This window comes from Python bivittatus, unplaced genomic scaffold, assembly GCF_059951505.1.
Source record: "Python bivittatus isolate LINGU-HERP-01145 unplaced genomic scaffold, Pbiv_v1 ctg000060_np1212, whole genome shotgun sequence".
NCBI lineage: Eukaryota > Metazoa > Chordata > Lepidosauria > Squamata > Pythonidae > Python > Python bivittatus.
This window is the reverse complement of record NW_028277044.1, coordinates 10,765,112-10,786,999: the sequence shown is the minus strand read 5'-3', so window position 1 is coordinate 10,786,999 and position 21,888 is coordinate 10,765,112. Positions and strand designations below refer to the sequence as shown.

The following is a 21,888-nucleotide window of genomic DNA, read 5'->3' as shown; positions in this document are numbered from 1 at the left end:
GCCCAGGAGCGACTGACCGGACAAGAGCAGGTGAGCTGGCTCGCAGTTAGCGACGACTTCCCACGCACCGCACCTAGTACGAACTGTGGGTGAGACGTGCCCGCACGCCGGCGCACCACTTCTAGATCACCTCTCTCTTGCAAGCACGACACCCCCACGCTGGAGGCAGGCATGAATGTTTTGATCGCGACACAGTTGCAAGCAACTTCTTTCAGTCTTGATCAAGTTGATCATCATTATCAGTAAGGAGGTGGACAACTCTGGTTGGCAGGGACCCGATCGGTCCCAGAGACCCGGACAAAGTCTCACTTTTTATGGCGGAAGGCGATCTAGGACTGCTGTCCCCAATTGCCCCTCCAAGTTGTCTTGAACTACCACTCCCATGATACCCGTCAACTTGAGATTCACTCTACCGAAATAACAGGCGTGGTTGACCAAGGCATCTACAGAGTCGCCAGTTCGAGGAAGACTAAACTTTCTTAGCCCAATTGTCTCCTAGGGAAAAGCGGCGGGGGGATACACACGACCCTGTTGGGACGTATCTTTTTCGTAAGAAAGGAGAGGCCCTTGGTTTAAAGCGGGTTGGAGTGAAGCATTCTGGAGAGGTGAGGTGTCCATGAGGAACTCATACCTGGAGCCAAAGCGGGAGCACCTCCTACCTGGCTCCCGCCTCCCCCTTACGGGATGGAGCGGTTCCTTCCACCTGCTGGAACGGCCCAGCCTGGCCCCGGGTGAGCGCTTACTCGCAGGCCGAGCCGTCTTGGCCTCTGCGCCGACACGCACAGCCTTCAGCCGCGGCCAGAGGCGCGCAACAGGCAGAAGCGGGCTCTGATTGGTGGATGAGGCTTCGCTTCGCGCCTCCCGTTTAAGGTGATTGACAGCCGGGCCCTGTAGGCGAGTGGTCTCCGCTCCTTCCCTTCTATTTCGGAAAAGCCGCCCCGGCCTGTCATTTTTTCCCGATTCCCTCCAGTTTTCATTTGCTTGCTTGCCTTCTTTCAAAAATCACATAGATACGGCTCTACTCAAAAGAAAATATCACTTACATTGATGGAACTTAATTCCAAAGGGCGGGGGTAAGAGTACAATATCTTGCACATCTCTCTCGATTTCTGCAGAAATGGATGCCTCGCTGCCCCCTCCCCCTCCCCCCGCGCTGGGTCCGCTTGGTCTGTCTTTTCCTCGTGGCTTACGTTCTCCCCTAGAAACTTCCCGGTTCAGGTGGGACAAATGGGAAAGTATTGGCTTTGGCATTCGCTTCAGATTAAAATCACTTCTGTGTCATTTAATAGGATTACTCTAAACCTGAAGAACGGCTGGCTGCCAAGGCGGCATTTGGTGTACATTCTGCTAGATTCCTCGGTTACAAAGTGAGTTGAGAACTTGATCTTGTAGGATCCTGCAGGGAACCAAGATAGAACCGAACCTCTCCTACTTTCAAGGGTGCTCGCAGGGTGTGGTCAAAAAAGTCAAGATGGCGGTCGTGGCGGTGCGATCGAAGCTCCCTCAGCTTTTTAATGTGCGTGGCCGCCATCTTAACTTTTTTGACCACACCCAGCTTCCCTCCCCGTTTGCCACCGGTTCTCTCTGAATCCGCCAGCGGGGCAGAAGCAAAGTATACGCATGTCTGTGTATTCGTGTGGTGGGATTGCGGCAGGGGAAAAAAAGACCCTAGCCCAAATGTGCTCTTTTTTTGCTTTCCTCCCCACCCTCTGATCAATCTGTCAGGGCAACATTTTCCCGAAAACGTCCAGGCCTCCTTCAACTGAAGGAGAGGGGATCTCCAAAGATAGTAACTAATGTTTCCCATTTTGGAGGGAGTAAAATAATTGTTTCTCAAAGTAAGCCTGCAAGTTTTAAAAATTTCTTCTGAGCACTTCAAATGTCCGATGAAGCCTCGAAATGTCTCACGGTTGGGCTCACTCAAAAGAGGATCTTGCCCGTCATCGCCAGTCCCGCGTTTACTGCTCCTCTTCTATCCCGAACTTCCTCGGGGTTAATTACGCCGAAATATAAGGGGCTCCAAGGGCTCGCGTGGTAATTGGCTAATGATGCTCTTTCAGGCGCTCAGAGAGAGAAAGGGAGGCGTCCTCGGAAAGGAGGGCAGCCCGAGTTCTCAGCCCCCAGCCTGTTAGCAGTACCACCCGTGAGCTGTGGAGAACCCGCACTGGCAGGATTGTCTCGGATCATGTGCAGAGTGCTTTCACCGTTCAACTTCCCACCCCGAGGATCAGAGTAGGGCTAGGCCTTTCAGGTCGGCTGCTGTAAATTCTCCACCTCTCTCCAGAGCCATAGAAAGGAGGGGAGGACTCTCCCCTTCGGCGCAGCTCCCTCCCTCCTGTGCCGTGGCGACCCCTCACACTCACCCCGCTTCCCCGCCGCATTCCCACGAGGACCGCTCCCGCGTCTCCTTTCGGGAGCCCGCCTGATCTGCCTTCTAAGGCTAGCCGCGCTCTGCTGCCTCCTCTTCCCCCGCTCCCCACACCAGCGGCACCAGCAGGTGAAGGGAGGTCGCTGCCCTGGGACTTTGGCAGGGTGCCCGGAAAAGGTCTGGCCGGGGGAGGGGAGGGAGGCGGTAGGAACCCCGCAGACGCTGAGACACTCCCCGCCAGAAGGGCCTGGCTGGCCCGGTGCAGGGACGAGGACGGCGGGGGCGCCGGGGGTGGGGAGGGCGAGAGACTCAGCTTGTTTCCCTTCCGTTAAGAAAAGTTGGCAGCCGCTCTCAACAGTTCAAGGGCGCATTTGGCCCCCAACTCCCCGGATAGACCGTTCCAAGATGAGCTCCACCGGCTCGCGGGCTTTGTTGGGGTTTGGGGCGAAGAAGGGGAGTCTTCGCCTATTCCGGTCATCTTCCGCCTCATCGGTGCTTTGTAGCAGGGCCAGGGCCAGCGAAGCCCGCTGCCTCTCGGGGTGTCCGTCCGTCCGTCCTTTCCAGCCCTCAAACCGCCTCCCCCCGCCCCCGTTCTCTGACCAGCAAATCCGAGGCCCTGGGAGAGGCTGCGGGACCCTGCCGTGCTCTGCTCTGCCGCCTCCTTTGTGGGGGTGGAGGGGGAGGACCGAAAGGAAGAAAGGAACGTCCGCGAGATGGACCGGCCTCTGTTTGTATTTGTTGAGCATCCAAAGAGCTCTGATTGACAGCTGCCTTTCCTCCTCCGGTCCTCGCCCCGAGAAGGGTTCGCGGCTGAGCCTTCCCCCTCCCGCCCCTTCTCCTGCGGGCACTGGCAGAGGCCCCACACGCGGCCTCTCTCCTCCGGGGCCTAGCTGCAGGCCAGCCCCCTCCGCTTCCCGGCCTTTCTACTAGGCGGCCGGGGCGTCGTGACGCGGGAAAGGAGCTTCGCCCTCGCCGGAGCTGTCTTCCCGTCCGCCGCCCCGCCCGGCTCCTCCCCGGACCCGCTGCTCTACCGCGCCAGCGCCCCAGCCTCTTTGCTCCCTGAGCTTCCTAGGAGCCAGCGCGGCGCCTGGCCGCCCCCTCCGCTCTGCTGCGTCATCGCCAGCCAGCCGCGTTTGGGGACCCGGCTGCTGCCGCCGCCGCCGCCGCCGCCGCCGCCGCCTGGGGCTCCGTGTCTTGCCCACGGATAGACCTACTAGGCCGTGCTCCTCCGAAGGGACCACTCGAGTCGGAATCGAAGCCACCGAGCTCAGTGCCTCTAACCCCACTTGCCCAAGCACACCTCTTAGGAAATCAGTGTCACACATGGTGGGAGACTTGCTGCCAGCCCACAAGCAGGGAATCTGCCTTTCATGGAAGAGAGCATTTTTCTAATCTCCAATGGCAACGCTGGAGGGCCAGTTCCGTGTAGTGGTGAAGGGACCAGGCTAGAAACTGGGAAACTGGAATCCGCCTTAGGCACGAAGCCAGCTGGGAGACCTTGGGCCCATCACTCTCTCTTAGCCCTGGGGAGGAGAAGGCAATGGCAAACCGTTTCCGAAAATGTTGCCAAGACAATGTTGCAGGAACTTGCCCAGGGAATCACCAGGAATCAACAATGACCTGAAGGGACCCCCCCCCCCAAAATGTAAGCATCCAGCCAGCCATGACTGATCTGTAAAAGATAAGTGGAGCTGGACCTGGGTAGGACTTGCATCCGAAACTACCAAGAAATCTCAAGGCTATTAAACTAGAACTAGGATTTAAAAAAAAAAAAAAGTCCCAGAAAAGGCCATAGCAAAGCATTTCCATATTACTAGCAGAAAACCAGCTGAAGGTGTCCATGAAGTCACCAGGAGACCAGCTTAACTAAAAGGGGATGTTACTGTAGAGTTCATCTGGGTTGTCATCTGCAGTGGCCAGAGCCAAGATTTTCTGGGTATGATTATCTTCTCTTTGTGGGAAGTTGGTGTTCTTTTCTTTTTTAAAAAAATCTGGGTTAAGCCTATTTTAGGGTCTACCTTACAATTTTTCAGTGCTTCACAATGAAATGCCATCACCTTCAGCCTCCATATGCAGCCCTCTCCTAGAGAAACCTTTGAGTCTTCTAAGTGTTGGAGCACATTCCCATAATCTCCAAACAACACAACTATTGTTGCTAACCAGATTGGCAGAGGATTATTACATCTGTTTCCAGTTTATCTGGAGGTTATACAAATGAGTTTATATGATTCTAAACCAATTTAGATGCTCGCTATGTATCCCTAATTTGTGCATTCTAGTCTTGACCATTTCATTCCAAGAATCCATCGGATGCAATTCGGAAACTTCAAATCCTATGCAAGCACACTGGATGGTAAAGTCCTCAGAGTTCAATCAATTTTACATCAACAGTAAATATGGCCATTTGCTCGTTAGTGATTTATCACGTCATATAACCATTATTGTTCCCATGTAAACAGTAATGAATGCCGCCTGCCCCTGCACAGCACTGGTTGGGTGGTGCTACAAGTTGCTATAAATAAGGATTGGCAGCCTTACCTGGCGTTCAGTTTGGTTACTATGAATGGAAAGTTGGGAGGTGGGAAATAAGCTTCCAAAAAATTGTACTGAGGATCAGAGTTAAGGGCTTGGTTATTAGAAAATGAATCACAGTCAGAGGATGGGTGGAGTATTATAATAGTTATCTCTCAACATTCAGAAGGACCCTTTTGCCACCCACCCACAACATTGCAGGCTTGTGACTGGAACGCCACTAACTCAGTGGGGATTCCATCTTCTGTGGTGAGCTTGCCTGTAACAAGCAAGTCCTTTGCTTTTGCCAGAGATGGACTGTGGGTATTGACAACACTCTTGACTCATCTAACAAGAGGTTGGATGTTTTGTTATCCCACATGTTGTGGGAAGACCACCCTTTCTTGGCATCTTATAGTAAGAAGGCCCTCAAGTAAAAATATAAAGTAATTTCGTCCTTCGAGAATAGCATGATATGTGAATACTGTAGAGCAACTGTGATTCAATTGACTGTGATTTGCAGTTTAACTTACCAGGCAAATCCAACCACTACAAGTGACTTTAGACAAGTGGCTGGTGCTCAGGGGAGGGTAACTACACAAAGCTGTTTTTAAGATTGTGACAGAATTATTGGGAAGTGCTTCCAGGATTTTAAACCGCCTGGTTGATCCAGTGTGGTTATTGCTATCGCTGCAACTAGCTACTCTTGTTTTTCTTTCAGGAGATTGGAGTCAGTGAGGTGGTCGAGCCCTCAGGGAAGAGGGAAAAGGGGGATCTGAAAAGAGGCAGGTTCCTGGAATTTCCTGGGGGAGAAAGAAAATCTTCCACGCCCCAACATGCCAATGGGCGATTTCTTCTCCCAGTCCTGAACTTCCATCTCAAAGTAGGCATCGATCTCCTGGTTTCTGCCTGTCTCTCTCTCTTCAGCCACCCTGAAAGTGGGCCTAAGCAGCAGCAAGGGCTGGTCCGGAGAGGGCACGAATACAGTAAGTCTGACCAATAACATACGCTGGAGCAGGGCTGTCTGCCAGGTATGGTCACAAAAGTCAAGAAGGCGGCCACGATGCTACAATCAAAGCTCCTCCTGAGTTTTCATATAGCGCCCATGATGCAGATAAAAGAAGAGAGGAGCATCGACAGCAGTGCCCTGGCCACCATCTTGACTTTTGTGACCATACCCAGCAGACAGCCCTGAGAAAAAGGGGGGCAGCTGCTGTCTGCGGCCAGGAGTGAGGCAGCCCCACAGGAGAAGGAAGCTGAATAGCCTCCCCTCTGAGGCTTTTCGGGGCTGGATTGCTCAGCTTGCAGGGGTAGCAAGAGCACCCAAATTTGCAGATGTCTCACCCGAATGAGCAGCGGGGAGGCAGGCGGCCCTCCAGGGCTCATGGTTTAATGCATGTTGAGGAGGAGGGTCGGTCTGGCTTTATTTCCTTAAAAGAAACCCTCTGCTCTAATCACGATAAATGAATGCGCTGCTACTGAGGATTGGTAGTTTGACTTGGGGCTGCTGCATCGGTTTTTCCCTTTCTGTGGGAATGCTGGGGACTCTATTTAAGCGAGCTTAACTAACTCCAAGAGCAAAACAACGTTGCAGTTGGTTAGTATTTGGATGGCAGGCCATCAGGAATCCTAAAGTGGTAGATTAGACTGGGAAGCTGGAAAAAGATCTCAGAAAAAAAGGATGGCAAACCACTTCCTTGCTATCGTGAAAAAAGAGTGCAAAGGATGTAGCCATGAAGCCACCAGGAGTCTGTTTTCACATAGATAAGAAGCCACCATTCCATGGGAAGCATCAAGGGAGAACAGAAAGGAAAGGCAGAGGTCGAGGAGCTGTTTGGGTGAGAGAAGCAATCGAGAGAAGTTTGTGGAAGTGAGTGAAATATGAGTGAATAAACCTGGTGTTCATAGGAATATTCTGGGTGTACATGTTTGACAAACAGCTAAATAACCTGTGTGGGTGTGGAGAGTGGCAGAGCCCTATGAAGTGTGGGGACTGAGGCTTGTGCACAGGTGGGAAGTAATCCAAAACACATTTACTGTAGCATTGTCAGTGCTTAGGGAGAGTAAATATACCACTCCCAATGTGAGAGCCAGAAGAATTTGAGCCTGTGCACAAGGAATGGAGTTGGATTAGGTTACAATCTGTAAGGTCATTTTCGGAGCAAACCCTTCACATGGAAGGAATCCGTCTGAGCTTGCATGCAGACCTCAGGTGGGAAAGGCTGTGCACTGGGAGAGGGCGAGGCAGCTGGTAAGGAAAGGAAGGCGAGCGGAGCTTATGGGACTTTCTGTCTTGGATGCCGGTCACTTGGCTGGTCTTAGGTAATGTGCAGTCAGGATATTGGCATTCACCCATCTTTCTCAAGCAGTAAAATATGCAGCACAAGTCCTGCGGAAGAAGGTAGGAAGATGGCCATGCCAATGTGCAAACTAGATGAAAAGGTTGATAGTGACCGGAGGGGGGATGAGGATAAGCCCTCTAGATCTCCTTGGGTTTCTTGACTTCACTTTTCTAAAATCTTAGCTAGGGTTGTACCGTGGTGGAGGGCCCACTTCCTGCTCTAGCTCAGGTAGCAAGATCTCTTGGACTGACCCTGAAAGTGTGAATGTTGGGGGGAGGGGGGAGAAGATTATAGGTGCAAGGTACTTGAGAATAACAGAGGTATGTGCTAAAGTGCAAAACCTGACAAATAGAAGCGTAATAATAGCTTGGGAGTCATTCCTGCTTGGGGGCTGTCATGAATTCCTGTGAGCTTCCCAGAGGTGAATCCCAGGGACAAAGTCACCCATGGACAAAGATGGAGTTCCTTCACGGACCTAAGATGACCCATATGGCAGTCTCAGGCAGCCTCCGCAAGGGATGTCCCTAAGACAGGCTGGACGGTATTTTTCATCATTCCCAATCAGCAGCCCCGGGTGCCAATAGTGGAAGTTGCCGCCCAACGCAACTGAGGCGCACCAAATTGGGGGAGGCCGCCCTCCGCCCTCCAGGTGGGAAGGGGAGCGCTTGCCTCGTAATCCAGTGACTCTCCCGCCCTGATGCGCCCTGAGATGCTCTCCTCCTCCTCCTCCTCCTCCTCCTCCTCCTCCCCGGTCCCGGTCCCGGCTTCCCTCCCCCGCCCTCCTCTCCCCCTCTGCCCCCCATCTGTCCTCAGGAGAGCGGCGCCTGCAAGTCTGAGCTCGAAGTTGGTGCTTTGCCGGCTGCACCTCCGAGGCAGCCCCCACGCCAGTCATTTCTGCGGGCAACCGAGCAAAGGAGAACAAATCGGGGACAAAGGCGAGCGCTTTCCTTTCAGCAGCGTCGTTAGGGCAACCCCAAGTATGCGGCCACAATAAGGGCCACTTCAAAGGCTTTTCTCCCTCCGCCTCCTTCCTCTTCGCCGCCGCCTCGCTCTCCCTCTCCCCCCCAAAAACTTTATGTATGCATCTATCTATCTATCTATCTATCTATCTATCTATCTATCTATCTATCTATCTATCTATCTATCTGTTCCCCTTCTCTTCCCTCCCCTCCACCCACCTTTCCCTCGCGGGGCGGAATCAGCTGCTTGATTATCTTTCACGTGTTTATGGCGCACCATTCAGGCTAGCTTGGTATTAGAGAAACAAAAGGCAGCCACGTACCAATAAAAGTGCCTAAAACGGGGGAGAGGAGGAGGAGGAGGAGGAGGAATGGCCTGGAGGGGTTACTTCCCCCTTACTTTCGTATTGATTAACCAGGCAGCTTTTTTTTTTTAATGGATGGGGCAATTGAGGAGGGAGGGATGAGAAGATGGGTTAGAGATGGGCTGGTCCTCTTTGATGGAGGAGATTGCTTTCTTTATATCCCGTTGACTTTCCGTCGTTTACCCCGCCCAGAGTCTGTATGAGTGGAGCGGGTTAGAGATACTGTAAATAAATAAATACTAAACTAAATATTTACATCCAGGCATGACGGTGCCCTCCACAAGTCTTCGTTCCCTACACTCTCTCATCCCAGACCCAGCAGGGCCCTGCTGGGCTGAAATGAGAAGGGTCGCCAGGAGAACCAGGCTGGGTTGCTTTTCCTCTCCCCCCCCCATTTTTTTTTTAAAGAGCGGGTTCAAGGAGGGGAGGCCAAGGAACGACCCCTCTCCCCCCCCCCCACACGCCTGTGCGTGCTTAAGACCCCACCCGATTGACGAAGCGCCAATTGACTGAGCTAACAGGCCGTGAAACGCGAGGTCACCAAAACTGTATCTTAATGGGGTGTCACGAATCGGCGCCTCGTCGGAGCAACGCGACCGCTTTCCACGCCGAAGGAACCCGCCTTTGAACTTCGCCTGCCCTGAATCGGCACTAGTGCCCGAAAAGCGGGGTGTGTGGGGGTGTTAGAGAGTTCTCGGGGAGTCCGTCTGCGAGAGGGGGAAGAAGCGCCGAAACCTCTGCGTTCTGCCCGAGAAAGCTGGAAACTGGGGGAGGAGAGGGGGAAGAATCGGGGCCTTGAACGCCCGCGAGTGATGCCCAACCTGAACAACCGATAAGTTAGCGGGAGGGAGGGCAGCCTAATCAATACCGTGTATTAACTCCGTCTGCCGAAGTAGTTTACTAATTAAATGCATCTGCGTATGCACAGATGAGCTCCTTCCCGTGTCTGTCAATACCCACATGACATGCCACCGTACATTCGGGTATCCATGTTCTCTCTTTCTCCAACCATGAAGGCCTCCGTGCTCCTATGATGTAGACCGCCGCCGCCGCCCCCCGCCCCGGGAAGTTGGGTGGACGGTGCTCGCTGGGAAAGATAGGAGGTAACTCAGGAGGAGAAACCTGGCTGGAGAAGGCTGCCCTCGACAGCGCCTCCTTGGTTCCGAGGGACCAGCGGTCAGCCTCTGCGCCGCAGGTGGGTTCCCTCTGTGGGTTTGCGCCGCCGCCTGTCCTGCCGGGAAGCTTGCCAGCCTTCTCGGCCCTTGTGCCCGGCGGAGAAGAAGACGAAGGCTGCTCCTGGGATTGGGAATAATGCTTTTTTGGGCTTCCGCCCCGCCCGGCTTCCATCCCCGCTGCCTTCCTTAGGCTGCCCTGCTCCTGCGCTTGCCCCCCTTTCCCGTTCATCCGGGCACGCGCATCCACGCCGAGGCTCAGCGACTGCGCCGCCCTCTTGCCCGTCCTCCTCTAATCCAAGATACTTAGAGGGAGCTGAATAACCCCGGTGGTGAGCAAGAGGGAGACGCCTTTCTCTCTGTCCCTGAAGTTTTGCAGGACGGTGTGGGCGGTGGAGAGAGAAGGAACCCAAAGCTTGAACCCCGACGACGTTTTTTCCCCGTGGCCTCATTCACTCTGGGGAGTGGGAGCTCTGACACCCGTCCAAGGACTCTGAAGGGCCCCTTGGCACAGAAAGATTGTGCATTCGAACCCAAGTGGCCTAACGAAGTAAGTACAAATGGGAGGCCATAATCGCATCCTCAAACAAGATAACTTTGTGATCCTGACCAGCCTGTAGGCATACACGCGCAACTGCTCCATGCAGTTCTCTGTCACGTGACTACCCGCTTTCCTATGGAGGCCCTTCCATAGGGTACAGGCAAGATAAGTAACCTGATATCCTGCAGATGTTTGGGACTACAAAGCCTTTAACACTGCTCTGGAATGGATGGCCTGAAACCTATCTGTGGCTCACAATTCGACTTGCTTTTCTGGATCAAAGAGTTTTTTTTCTCCCAAACACGTACATTGAGAATTGTAATTCTCATCATTCTTCTCTTTTATTCACATGTATTTCCCTCTCTTAATTACACGCGCGCTCACCCACAGAGAGAGGTTTCCTAGGATATAAACACAGTTATTTTCAGTTGAGGTCCATTCAAACATATCCAAGTCATCAAACGTTGAGAAATAGTATTGGCAAGATGAAGTAGGTTAAGCAGCCGGTTTCTCCCTAGCTCCTAGATGGGTGCAAATATCTCCAGTAGGGACAGAGTTAGTTCACAAATACTTGAGCGTCAGAATATTGCTCGGTGTCCATCGAAACGGATTGTGTGGCGGTAGATCTGAAATTCTGTGGCTGCACAGTTCTGTAGCTGAAGTTGATGGGTACTGTAGTCCAATATATCGGGACTGCACAAGGTTGGGAGAAGCGGACCTATTCACACGCGCAAGTCAGCGGCTGTGCCAGGAGTCGCAGGTGGAGCAGGGCTCCACCGCGGGCTTTGCTCACACACGGCGCTTAAACCTGTTTATTGAATTAACTCATGCTGGACCATAAACTAACCAAATGGTCTGGATGTATACAACACGAAGCCACACACCCAGATTATCCAAGTGAAGCCTAACCAAAGTTTAGCAAATGTTGTGGTTTCGAACTGACCCGGTTAAGGAGATAGTTTGAAAAGACTCTGCAGAAAAGCTCCGTATTTGAAGCTATGTGGAGCGCCAGGCTGGCTCTCTGTTGGTGCGGTGACTCCCCTCTTCCCATAAACATTTCGAGTAAATCAAGCAACCAATTCGGATTCTGCGCGGGGCACCACGGGTGCGCAGGAGAGGCGGAACACCACGGCTTCCTTCTCTCCTTCCGGCCCTAGGAACAAATCCGCGGGTCTATTGGCAAACGGCACGGAGTTTCTAGCCCTCGTCCTTCGTCTGAAATCGAGACATCCCGGGAACATCTTCAGCGCACAAAGCAAGCGCCATAGAACTCATTGGGACTGAGAGCAAGGCGCGGACGGGACGGGCGTTTGTTTGCAATCCACCGGCCTTAAGTAAACAGAGGCGGCCAAACCCCCGGGCGAGAGCAAGAAAGTCTCTCCTTCTCGCCAGTGTGCCCCCTCCTTCTCTCTCTCTCTCTCTCTCTCTCTCCCCTCAGCACCACCGCTCCTGAAGACATACATTTTGCGGAAGGAGGAGAAGGAGAAGGAGAAGGAGAAGGAGAAGGAAGGAAGGAAGGAAGGAAGGAAGGAAGGAAGGAAGGAAGGAAGGAAGGAAGGAAGGAAGGAAGGAAGGAAGGAAGGAAGGAAGGAAGATAGCCCCACCAATGGAAAACAAAACCAATTCCGGCCCTGGCAACGGGCGCGACGCCGGCTCCCTCCGTGCCTTCGCTTCCCCTCCCCCGCCGGCCTAAGACAAAGTGGATCGCGGCTGATTTAAAGGTCGGTTTATGTGCGAGCGAGCGAGCGAGCGAGCGCTTCTCCCCCACCGACGGCAGACGAAGGCTTTGAAGATGGCCAACTCCGTGTCAATAAGTGGCTTTTGTCTGAGCCATATTCAGATGGGAAAAGGCTGGCTTGCCAATCGCCATAGAAAGCTTAACCCACCATGAACATTGTCCAAGCGCCGAGCCTTCCGCTCCGGCCCGAATTACTTTGAAGTGGCGCAAGACGAGCTGTAGTCAATTTCAACTCTATAGACTGGGGGGGGGGGGGGGTCCCAGAGCAGAAAACAAGAAGGGGAAAACTTGTTTTAGCCTCCTCATTGTCAGATACCTTTCATCTTTGATATATTTCCCATGAATGATTCATGGGGGGGGGGGGGCTTTGTCCTGCCCTCCTTTTCACCAGAAACTCGGCAAGTCCTTCTCTCCACTGCACCCCCACCCAGGACCGCAGAGCTCATTTAAGAGGCATCCCTTCCCACCTTCACTTCCTCCCCTCCCCCCTCCATTTCTTTTTAATTTACACGAAAACACCTTTGCAACCCTCTTTCACTTTCGGCCAGTTCAACGCCTCAGGGGAAAAATAGTGGCTGAGAATTACAGCGTAAATTCGGATCAGGCAAAGTTAGGAAAGAAGTTGGAAGCAGCATATTTATGTAATAGGGAAAGGGGAGTAGGTAAATTCTAGCCAATCCCTCCTCATATTCCCTAAAAATAACACCTTTCGGGAGTCCCCAAACTTCTCTCCCTTCTCCAATAATCTATAAACAGTTATCTCTCATTATATATGATCACACTATAGATATATGAAAACATATTGTAATATTTTACATGGTGCTCATATCAGATTTTTCATTCATTCTTTGCTTAAAAGGCTATCTGAAATGTAAGGTTAGTTAAATGAATTGCAGCAAATTGCTTGCAATAATATACAGCAGACCTTAAAAATAATATTGGTTTGGAATGCAATAATCCTATTTCTTATTTGTCCTTACTTTTTCATCCAAGGCGGGAAAAATATTGGACAGCAGCTCATACTGTCCCCCTTTCTGTCCTCTTCATCTCTCTTCCAACAATAAAGCAGACATGTGAGATATAAGAATATTTTTATTTCACTTTAACTTTTCTTGCTTATGTATGACCAGGTTAACAGATATGAAGGAGGTACTGCATGTCTTAAAAAATACTGAGAAACCCATGGAACAATAGAGAAAGAGTACGTACTGTAGACCCAATGATAATCTCAGATATTTGGAACTAAGTCCATTGGAACCAAGTATCTTCTTCCTACTAATTGTATACCTTTAAAGATGTTAAGTTTCACATTAAACAAAACGTGAGGGCTTGTACTGTAATGGATAGTGCAATTTTTTTTCCAAAGGGCGGGCAAGAAAATAAAATGTATAAATTAAAACAATGCATTTAAAATCAGCAAGAGATTCTTCCAAAATAAAGACTGCCAAAACATAAATTACCTTGTAAAAATCCATGCCCTATTTCATTTTATTTTTCTTAGTATCTGAATGGGTTCTGAATAAAGAAATGCAAAACAAACAAACATAAGTTTAAAAGTGGTTTGTATTCAAGTTCCCTTCATATATTTATAGATATAGAATTTAAAATGTCCTTTCTTTTATTTGTATAACAATATGGTGAGGACGTTTAAAAGCTTTCAGATGGACAGCACCATGCACTGGACTAAAAAACAAATATTTCTATAAACTATTGAATCACCAACACACTGCACAGGAGACATGCAGAAAGGACCTGTTTTCACATTACATTATTCATTCAAGTAACTTGAAAAATAGGGTGAGTTTTTCTCCAAAACAAACCACAGAATTATAGACAACTTTCACCAAAATTAATAATATTCTTCTTTGGTGTGTTCTGTACGCTTCAAAAAGAAAAAGGGGTGGGGGAGGAAGGAATGATATCTAAAATTAAAAAAAAAATAAATTAATTCAGCTGTACAAAATAAATCACTTCCACATACAATTTATAACAATGACAAGACTACGTATCACAATACGGGCACATAAAAATTTTTCCCACTCATTTCTACAAGCCCTGGGAATGGCTGGGAATCCAGTTCCTTATTCAGTGGTCTCTGAGGATAAATTAGTGCTCTTTAGATTATCTGTAGGGTGTTTATGATGAACCAGCATTTTGCATGTGAAATGTTGCACCAACCACATCAGAATTTGTCAATGTTCCATGACCTTTCCCTTGAATAGCTTGGCAGCTAGGCCAAAGGTAATTTACTCCACTTTACCCCCACCAATTCCATTTATCCATTTATGACAATTTACTTTGGTCACTGAATCATTGCATATAATTACAGGTGGTGAAAAATATGAAATCGTTTATAAAACCTTTTGTATAAACAAGGATGAAAAGCTGGGTCACAAAAAAAATATTCTTTCAGAAAGAATATGTTACTCCAGCACCGTAACTCTTTCAAAAGGAAGATGTTGACAAGAGGGAGAGGTTTGATCCAACCCTTTATTCTGGGTTCCATTTCCAGTTATTGCTCTCTCATAAATCAAATATACTCTGATTCAGTGTGACTGGCTCACAAGTAAGTATATTTAGATTCATGATCTCAGCTAAGTAATATGCTGGGATGGATTGTTAAAAAAGGAGAACTTATAAATAAGTCCTGTTAAAATAGTTGCCTCTAAGTACCACTGAAATCAATGAGACAAATGCTCTCAGGATACCTTGAATGCCTAAAATAATAATAAATAATTGCAGCATTAACACTGACACCAGCAGCTATTTTTATTTTTTTTCCCCAGTCCCAAGATTAGAGCTCAGGAAGGTTTTAAAAAATAGAATTATTAAAAGAATTGAGAACATAAAACTAAAGTCCTGAATATACGGAAATCCTGAGGCCAGCCAAAATCAATGCAGCTTACTTCTGAATATAAATATTTAGGATAAGGGAAGCAACAGAGAAAGTTCAGGTTTTTGTGAAATCTTATTTAACTAGGGTTGTGACACTCACTCCTTCCCTCAACCATATTTACTTGGAAGTAAGCACCATTTAAAACAATGGCCCAATCTTCTATATAAGCATTCTTAGCATTAACCTGTAAGGAGCAATCTATAACTAGGAATGGTGAGAGTTTCAACATTGGTTTTAGTCTGATGCAAACATCAACTCAAGGATTATATTTATGCACTCCATTTTGAGATCTGGAGGAAATTTTTTAAAAATGCAAAGGCAGTGAACTAAACACAGAGATGACTATATGAATGGAGAAAATCAATTGGCAGTTTAACAAATGAGAGCTGTAGAGCAGAATAAATCTTTCAAAACTTGGTGGGCAAGCTTAAAATGCTCACTCCTGGCATCAAGAGCACCCATTCACTTATATTACATTCATAAGCCACATTTCTGGTTTTATTTTGGAAAACATTTGCATGGGACTGTCAAACTGGCTGTGCGTAAATTGCAAATCAAACTATGCATTGAATCTCTCCTATTGTCCTTAGACTGGGTGGTGGGGCAGGGGGAGAGAAAAGAGATGCATGTTGGGTCATTATTGAACTCCAAATTGGTTAAAAAAAGATTCTTCTTTTTAATAAAATAAAAAGAGGTAAGTCCAATGTCTTAAATTAATTACATACACAAACACCATAGGGTTTCATTTAGTGAATAAATAGACCAAGTTAACCAAGATGGCACATCTATATGCCATTCTAGAGTTCTATCTCCCTTCCAGCTCTAATGAATAGTTCTTGTCTCAGAGTTCCTGTAAGTCTCTTCCTCCTCCTCTTCCTCCTCAGAAGATGTGGCATTACTGGATGGGGTATGGAGGTGGTTGGCTGCCCCACTGGCCTGGCAAACGTACCATTCATTGAGATTGGTGACCTGAGGAGAAAGGTTGGCAGGCTGACCCCTTCCTGAGTCCTGAAGTGGGGACAGAGGAGCACCCAGGGGTGTCCCCACAGGCTGGTACCCGTGAGATCCTGGGGTAGGAGAAGGTGGTGGGGATTTGCAATGGATCTTCATGTGTTTTCGCAAAGAGCTTGGGTGTGTGTAGGACTTGTCACAGCCTCTGACTTTGCAGAAATATGGCTTGTCACTGGTGTGGACATGGGAGTGTTTCTTTCTGTCACTGCTATTGGCAAACTTCCTGTCGCAGCCATCAAACTCGCATTTAAAAGGCTTCTCCCCTGAAAGAGAAAAACATCTATAATAGATCTCCTTGTGAAAAGGAAGGATGAAGGCCAATTGGCTTGCATTTACATGTCAACCCAAACACAGGGATGATGGAGTCAAGGACTGGCAAGGAAGGGCTATAGCTTATAAAGCAGAGAAGAAAATGGAGTACTGTCATTTCTCCTCATTCCCCTTCATCCCATCACACCCTTCCCCCATGTACACTCATCGACATCCTCATTTCTGAGTAACTGCAGGAATAAGGCCAGCGTGTGAAGGTTTAGATTTGCTCCAAAACACAACCCACACCATCAGGGAACATTTTCTAAACAGTGATCCAGTACAACATGACTTTCAGATAAACATTTCCAGGACAATAGAAAAGCTGCTCCTTATTCCTGCTCTGCCTTCTCTTACTAAAAATTATAAATAAAGGACTAAAGGAGGGGAGGGCTTGTAAGGCAATCCAGGGAAACCAATCTCTCTTTAGAAAAACTTACTTGGCCATAATTCCTTCCAGAAATTTGCAAGAGGAGCCTTCAATAATAAACAAACAGGAGCAGCTGTTTAAACATATAATTGTGTGGGGGTTTTTTTAAAGCCACTAACCTCTCAGAACAACTACATTCTCAAATGGGGGGGGGCATTCATTTCCCCTCTCTGTCATGTTTTGCTTTACTGCTTGCCAGTGATTGGGAAAACTATCTGCTCAAAGAGCAAAGCAAGCACCCTAATAAAAGGAAGGGATGTACCCAAGAAAAATCTCACCTCCGGGGGTGGGCGATGCCAGAAATATATGGCGGCTCTCTTTCGGTGGGTTTATTTGTAACTTAACAATAAGTGGAACCTCAGGCTCTCCAGTCTTCCATAGCTCTAGGTTTTGCCTGTTACGAAGTGTGGGGCTAACAAGAATTCTCTTCTAAAAGAGGGAAAGAAAAACACTCTGCAGACCTGCCTCTTGATGCAACTGAATTAACTAAATAGATCCCACAAAGCCTCATTATCCTGCTACAGAAGATTAAACATTTTTGTGGGTAAGGCTATTATAATTTTTAAAAGGGCATAATTATGCTATTTTATTGGTTGAACGGAAAATATAATTCTTGCAATCAGCAATAGCCAAAGTGGCATGTTTCACCAGCTGGACTTTGCCTCAAGAAGGAAGTCCCCTCGTTCAACGAGGCTCTCTGCTGGGTAAGAATGCCAGCTAGAACTGCAGGCTTTTCTCCTGTTTACTATTGGAAACCACAACCATCTGCTCTCTCCGGCGCTACATTCCTCAGGAAACACTCGAGGGTTTGATTTACAGCATCTCTTTTCCAATGCAAATATTTTCCTGCACAGACCGAATGCAAGCTATGCTTTTCAGTTCAAGCACAGCCTCCTAGTTCCAAGGAGAAAAGAGCAAGCAGAAATCAAGCAGCTCTCCTATTACTACTGTATAGCTTAGACGACGCAGAGGCTTCGGCCCCCGAAGGATCTCGGCAGCGTCTAGGGAGAACGCGGGTCCAGGCCGGCCAGCCCTAAACCTTCGCTGAAATACGAGGCGCTCTCGGGAGAGGGGCCCTCTTGGCGAGATCCTCCCACAGGAACTAGCACGTTCCCACGAGGGCTTCCGTTGAGCCTTCGCTCCCCGCATTCGCGCGTTTGGGTCGGGCTCTCAGTCAATCCTGCTTGGGCAGAGGGCCGCGTTTCAAGGGAAGACCTGGTCGCCAGGATCCCAACGCGAGACGGTTCCGCCGGCCTGGTGTTTATCTTTGGCCTCCTTTCCGAGAGCTCAGGGCGAGGGACGCGCAACGACAGCGCCGCGGTGCTCTCGCTCCCTTCTCCGGGCGTTATGGGAAGTGGGCCTGGGGCGCTGTTCCCGGGGGGCCTCCCGGCAGTTCGCAGCGGCCTCGGAAATAGGCCCGCTTTTCTCCTGGAAAGGGCACCGGCGTCCATCCCCGGGAAGGACGAAGGGGGCGGGCGCGGGACCGGAGTCTCCCTTTTCCTGAGCCACGGGAAATCCAGCTTTCTCCCGATTTCAGTCAAAGGAAGCGAGCTCTCCTCTGAGGGAGCAGCTGCAGGGGAAGGGGGGAAAAGGCGCTCTTCTGGCCCAGCCACGGCTCCCTTCCGCCTGACCCGCAGCGATCCCTCTGCCTGAGCCCGGGGCCTGCGGACGGGCTGAGCCCGGGGCGGGAAGGCAGAAACGCGCCTCTCCGAGCGGGGAAGGGCCTCGTCAGGCGGGCTCCTCTGGCGCTCGCCGCCGGGAAGGCTCCTCGGGAGAGAAAGAGCGCCCTGCGGCCGGGGCCCGCAGAGCCAGTCCGCTCCCGCCGTCTGAACCGCGACTCTTCCAGGCCGGCCAGGCGCGGACCGTCCAAGCGAAGCACGTCTGCAGGCGCGGCGCTCAGGAGCCTCGCCCCTCCTAGAAGCCCCCGGCTCCGGAGAGACTTTCGCCCAGGACTCGGGCTGGCTTGGGCTCCCTCTTCCTCCGCGCCAGCACCGAGCAGAGGGCGAGCCCCTCCGCTCCGGCTCCCCTAAATGCAGACGGCCTGGCCCGAAGGGGGCCATCTCCCCAGCCTCTTCTCAGCTGCAGCAACCTGGGAAGGCAGGACCTGGAGAAGCGGCTTGTCTGGCGGCGGTGGCGGCAGCCGAAGGGAAGGGGAAGGGCCCCCGTTGGCTCTTCTTCCATTAGAAAAAGTTTGTGTGTGCGGGTGGGAGAAGGTCAGCTAGATCCCATCGTTTTCCCACTTACCTCGTCTCTCCGCCAAGCACCCGGCAAGAAAGGAAGCGAGAAACAAAGAGTTTCTCCAAAGATCCCGTCAGTGGGCCAAAGCGACACATGATCGAAGGGAGCCAGAATCACTTATTCTCCGGCCTGCGGGACACATGCAGATTCCCTCCCCCGCCCCCGCCTTTCCCTACAGGGCTCTGAGGGGTCTGTTCGGGAATAGGAGGCAGCTGAGTGCAAGCCCAGATGGGTTGGTCGGACAGATTCCCCATCTAAAAATCGATCGCTCTGGCCGCCGGGGGCCATTTGCTTTGGCGGCTGAACAGCGCGTTGCACCTTGTCCGCCTCTCTCTCTCTTTGCAACAACACACAATAAATCACGAAAACAATTAGGTGAGGTCCCCTCCTGTCCTGCCCCCCTTCCCCATAAAAAGTCTCCGGTGGATAATATCTGTCTTCAGGCCACTATAAATCCCAACTGCCTTTTAAGGAAAATCAAAAAGCGAGTCGCAGATCAAAACCAAGCTGTAAAAGTTACAGCGCCATAAAACCTAGCTCCATTGAAATGCCTCGTCCCCTCCTTCGCAGACAAAGGCCCACTCGTGTCACGATCCACGGGTTCTTCTCCGCCTCTGGAAATCGCTGTAAAATTTCTCCTTCAGTAAGAACCCCAGGTACTTACATCCCTTTCTATCAAAGGGCTCCAAAACACTCCAGAACAACAAAGGCAACTATACGAATTATACCTAAATTTTGAGCACAAAAAAGCAAACAGAAACAAACAAACCAAACCAAACTCCTTATCGCTCAACCAAAGTATGCTTCTCTGGAGTTCACATGAAAGATATGCCACATTTTTTCTTTACACTACAAAACAAAGGGGAAAAACAACAATATTCGATTTCACAAGAGAGTGGAGAAGAAGAAAGTTTAGAGACTGCGCACTCTGGGCTCCTTGGGACTCTTGTGGTTTTCTCACTTCCCCAGGCACTTGCTTCTTTTCCAGATACCCCCAGCACTCTTCGTCTGCCTGTTGAAGAGTGTTGTGGAACTGGAAAGCTCGCCAGCTGCCCAAGCCTCACAGCTGGAGCTCTGAAGTTGCTTACCGCGCCTGCAACACACGCGGAGATAAGACATAATATAGATGTATCAGGGGACACTCTCGCTCGCGGCGGTGTGGAGCGATCTCGCCCAAGAAATTACTTATTCATGATAAAAGTCACATGTCTGAACGGACGTAGGGAAAGAGGAAAGGCGGAGAAGGGGGAGGCGGGGGGAGAGAAGAGAGCCCGAGCTTCGCGTGGCGAGACGCAGCCCGGGAAAGGGGCCCACGAGCACAGGGGCCACCCACCTGTATGAGTCCGCTTGTGGATCTTGAGGTTCTCGGACCGGGCGAAGACCTTGCCGCATCCGGGGAAGGGGCAGGGGAAAGGCTTCTCGCCCGTGTGCACGCGGATGTGGTTGATGAGCTTGTACTTGGCCTTGAAGGGCTTCCCTTGGCGGGGACACTCCTCCCAGAGACACACGTGGCTGCTCTGCTCAGGCCCCCCGACGTGCTCCACCGTGACGTGGTTGACCAGCTCGTGCATGGTGCTGTAGGTCTTGGAGCAGGGTGGCGTGCCGCCGCCCGCCTCGCCCTCGAGCCACTTGCAGATCAGTTCCTGCTTAATGGGCTGCCGCATGTAGCGTAGGAAGGCGGCGGCGGCGGCGGCGGCGGCGGCGCCCGCGTGGTGCGACGGCGGCGGCTGCGGCGGCGGCTGCGGCGGCGACGCGTGATGCGCATGTGCAGGCGGGTGAGCGTGGTGGTGTTGCTGCTGCAGAGCGGCGGCTGCGGCTGCCGCCAGGTTGACCGGGTAGCCGTGCGGCGCAGGGCCGTAGGGAGCTTCGGAGCCGGCGGCGACGGCAGGCGAAGGGCGGAATGGCTCGATGCGTCCGTAAAACTCGGCGGCGGCAGCGGCCGCCGCAGCCACGGCCAGCCCCAGGCGCATCTGGCCGTTGAGCGGGTGGTGCGCGCCGGGGGTCCCGGCGGGGTGCTCGTGCAGGCCCGGAAAGACGGCGGCATGAGGGTCCCCCCCAGCGCCGTAGGTGCCGGCCGAGGAGATGAACATGGGCGAGCTGGCGGCCGCCGGGGGCTGATGGAGCTGCGGCGGATCCCCCCGCGCGCCCGGCTCCCGCCGCAGCGCCAGCTCCCTGCCCGCCGCCGCGTACGGCTGACTGGCCGAGGCGGGGGCCGCGCCGTTGGCGCCAACTCCACCGCCGGTGGACTGCGAAGAGGCGGCCGCGGCGAAAGTCGCTTCGGGGCTGGCCGGGCTGAGCTTGAGCGCCGCCGCCGCCGCCGCCGCCACGTGCTCGGGCCCGAAGGGGGCAGTAGCAGCCGGGTCCGAGGAGCCCAAGTCCCCCGGGTGCAAGGAATGGAAGCCGCCGCCGCCGCCGCTGGTGGCGCTGCCGCCGCCGCCGTGGGAGTCAGCCAAGCGCAGGCTGGGGCTCCTCTTGCAACTCAGCGCGGGCTCCATGCCGCCGCCGCCGCCGCCGCCCAGTGGCCCATCGAGCCGCCCAGGGGTAGCCCGGGCCTGGGCCAGCCCGGCGGGGGCTGAGGCCTTCCTCCCCCTGCCCGCTGCCGCCGCCACCGTCACCAGCGCCGCCGCCTTGCCAAACATGGAGCGATTAAGCGGCTCTTTAACTTCTTTTGTCTCCTCCGCTTCCCAACTCGGCTGCTCATTCCATCCTCTCCCCACTCTGGCCTCCAGCGATTGGCAGAGCGCTCGGCACATTTGAGCGGCGCGGTTGGGAACCAGAGTTTGGAAATGTGCGCGGGTGGGATTGGAGGGAGACCGATGATTGGCAGAGGCCAGGGCAGCGCGATTGGCTCCCATTCAGGCCGGGCGCTCAGCGGGGAACCGCCCTCGCGTTCCTGCCTGCGTCTTCTTTCCCTCCCCTCTTTTTTCGCACTCGCGCTCGCTCCTTCTCCCCCTCCTTCCCCCGAAAAAGTTGCCCTCGGCGGAAGAGGGAAAGCGAGAGAAAGAAGG

At 51.7% G+C, this 21,888-nt stretch overlaps 1 protein-coding gene across 1 annotated transcript; it reads right to left on the bottom strand.

The window, feature by feature from the left end:
• Window positions 1–15,714: 15,714 nt before the first annotated feature.
• On the bottom strand, window positions 15,715–21,519 carry ZIC5 (Zic family zinc finger 5). The gene is made up of 2 exons (XM_007432510.2): window positions 20,214–21,519; window positions 15,715–16,166 (listed from the first exon to the last, which is right to left on the bottom strand). Exons 1-2 carry the CDS (start codon window positions 21,517–21,519, stop codon window positions 15,715–15,717), a joined length of 1,758 nt encoding a protein of 585 aa, XP_007432572.2.
• Between the last annotated feature and the right edge of the window lie 369 nt (window positions 21,520–21,888).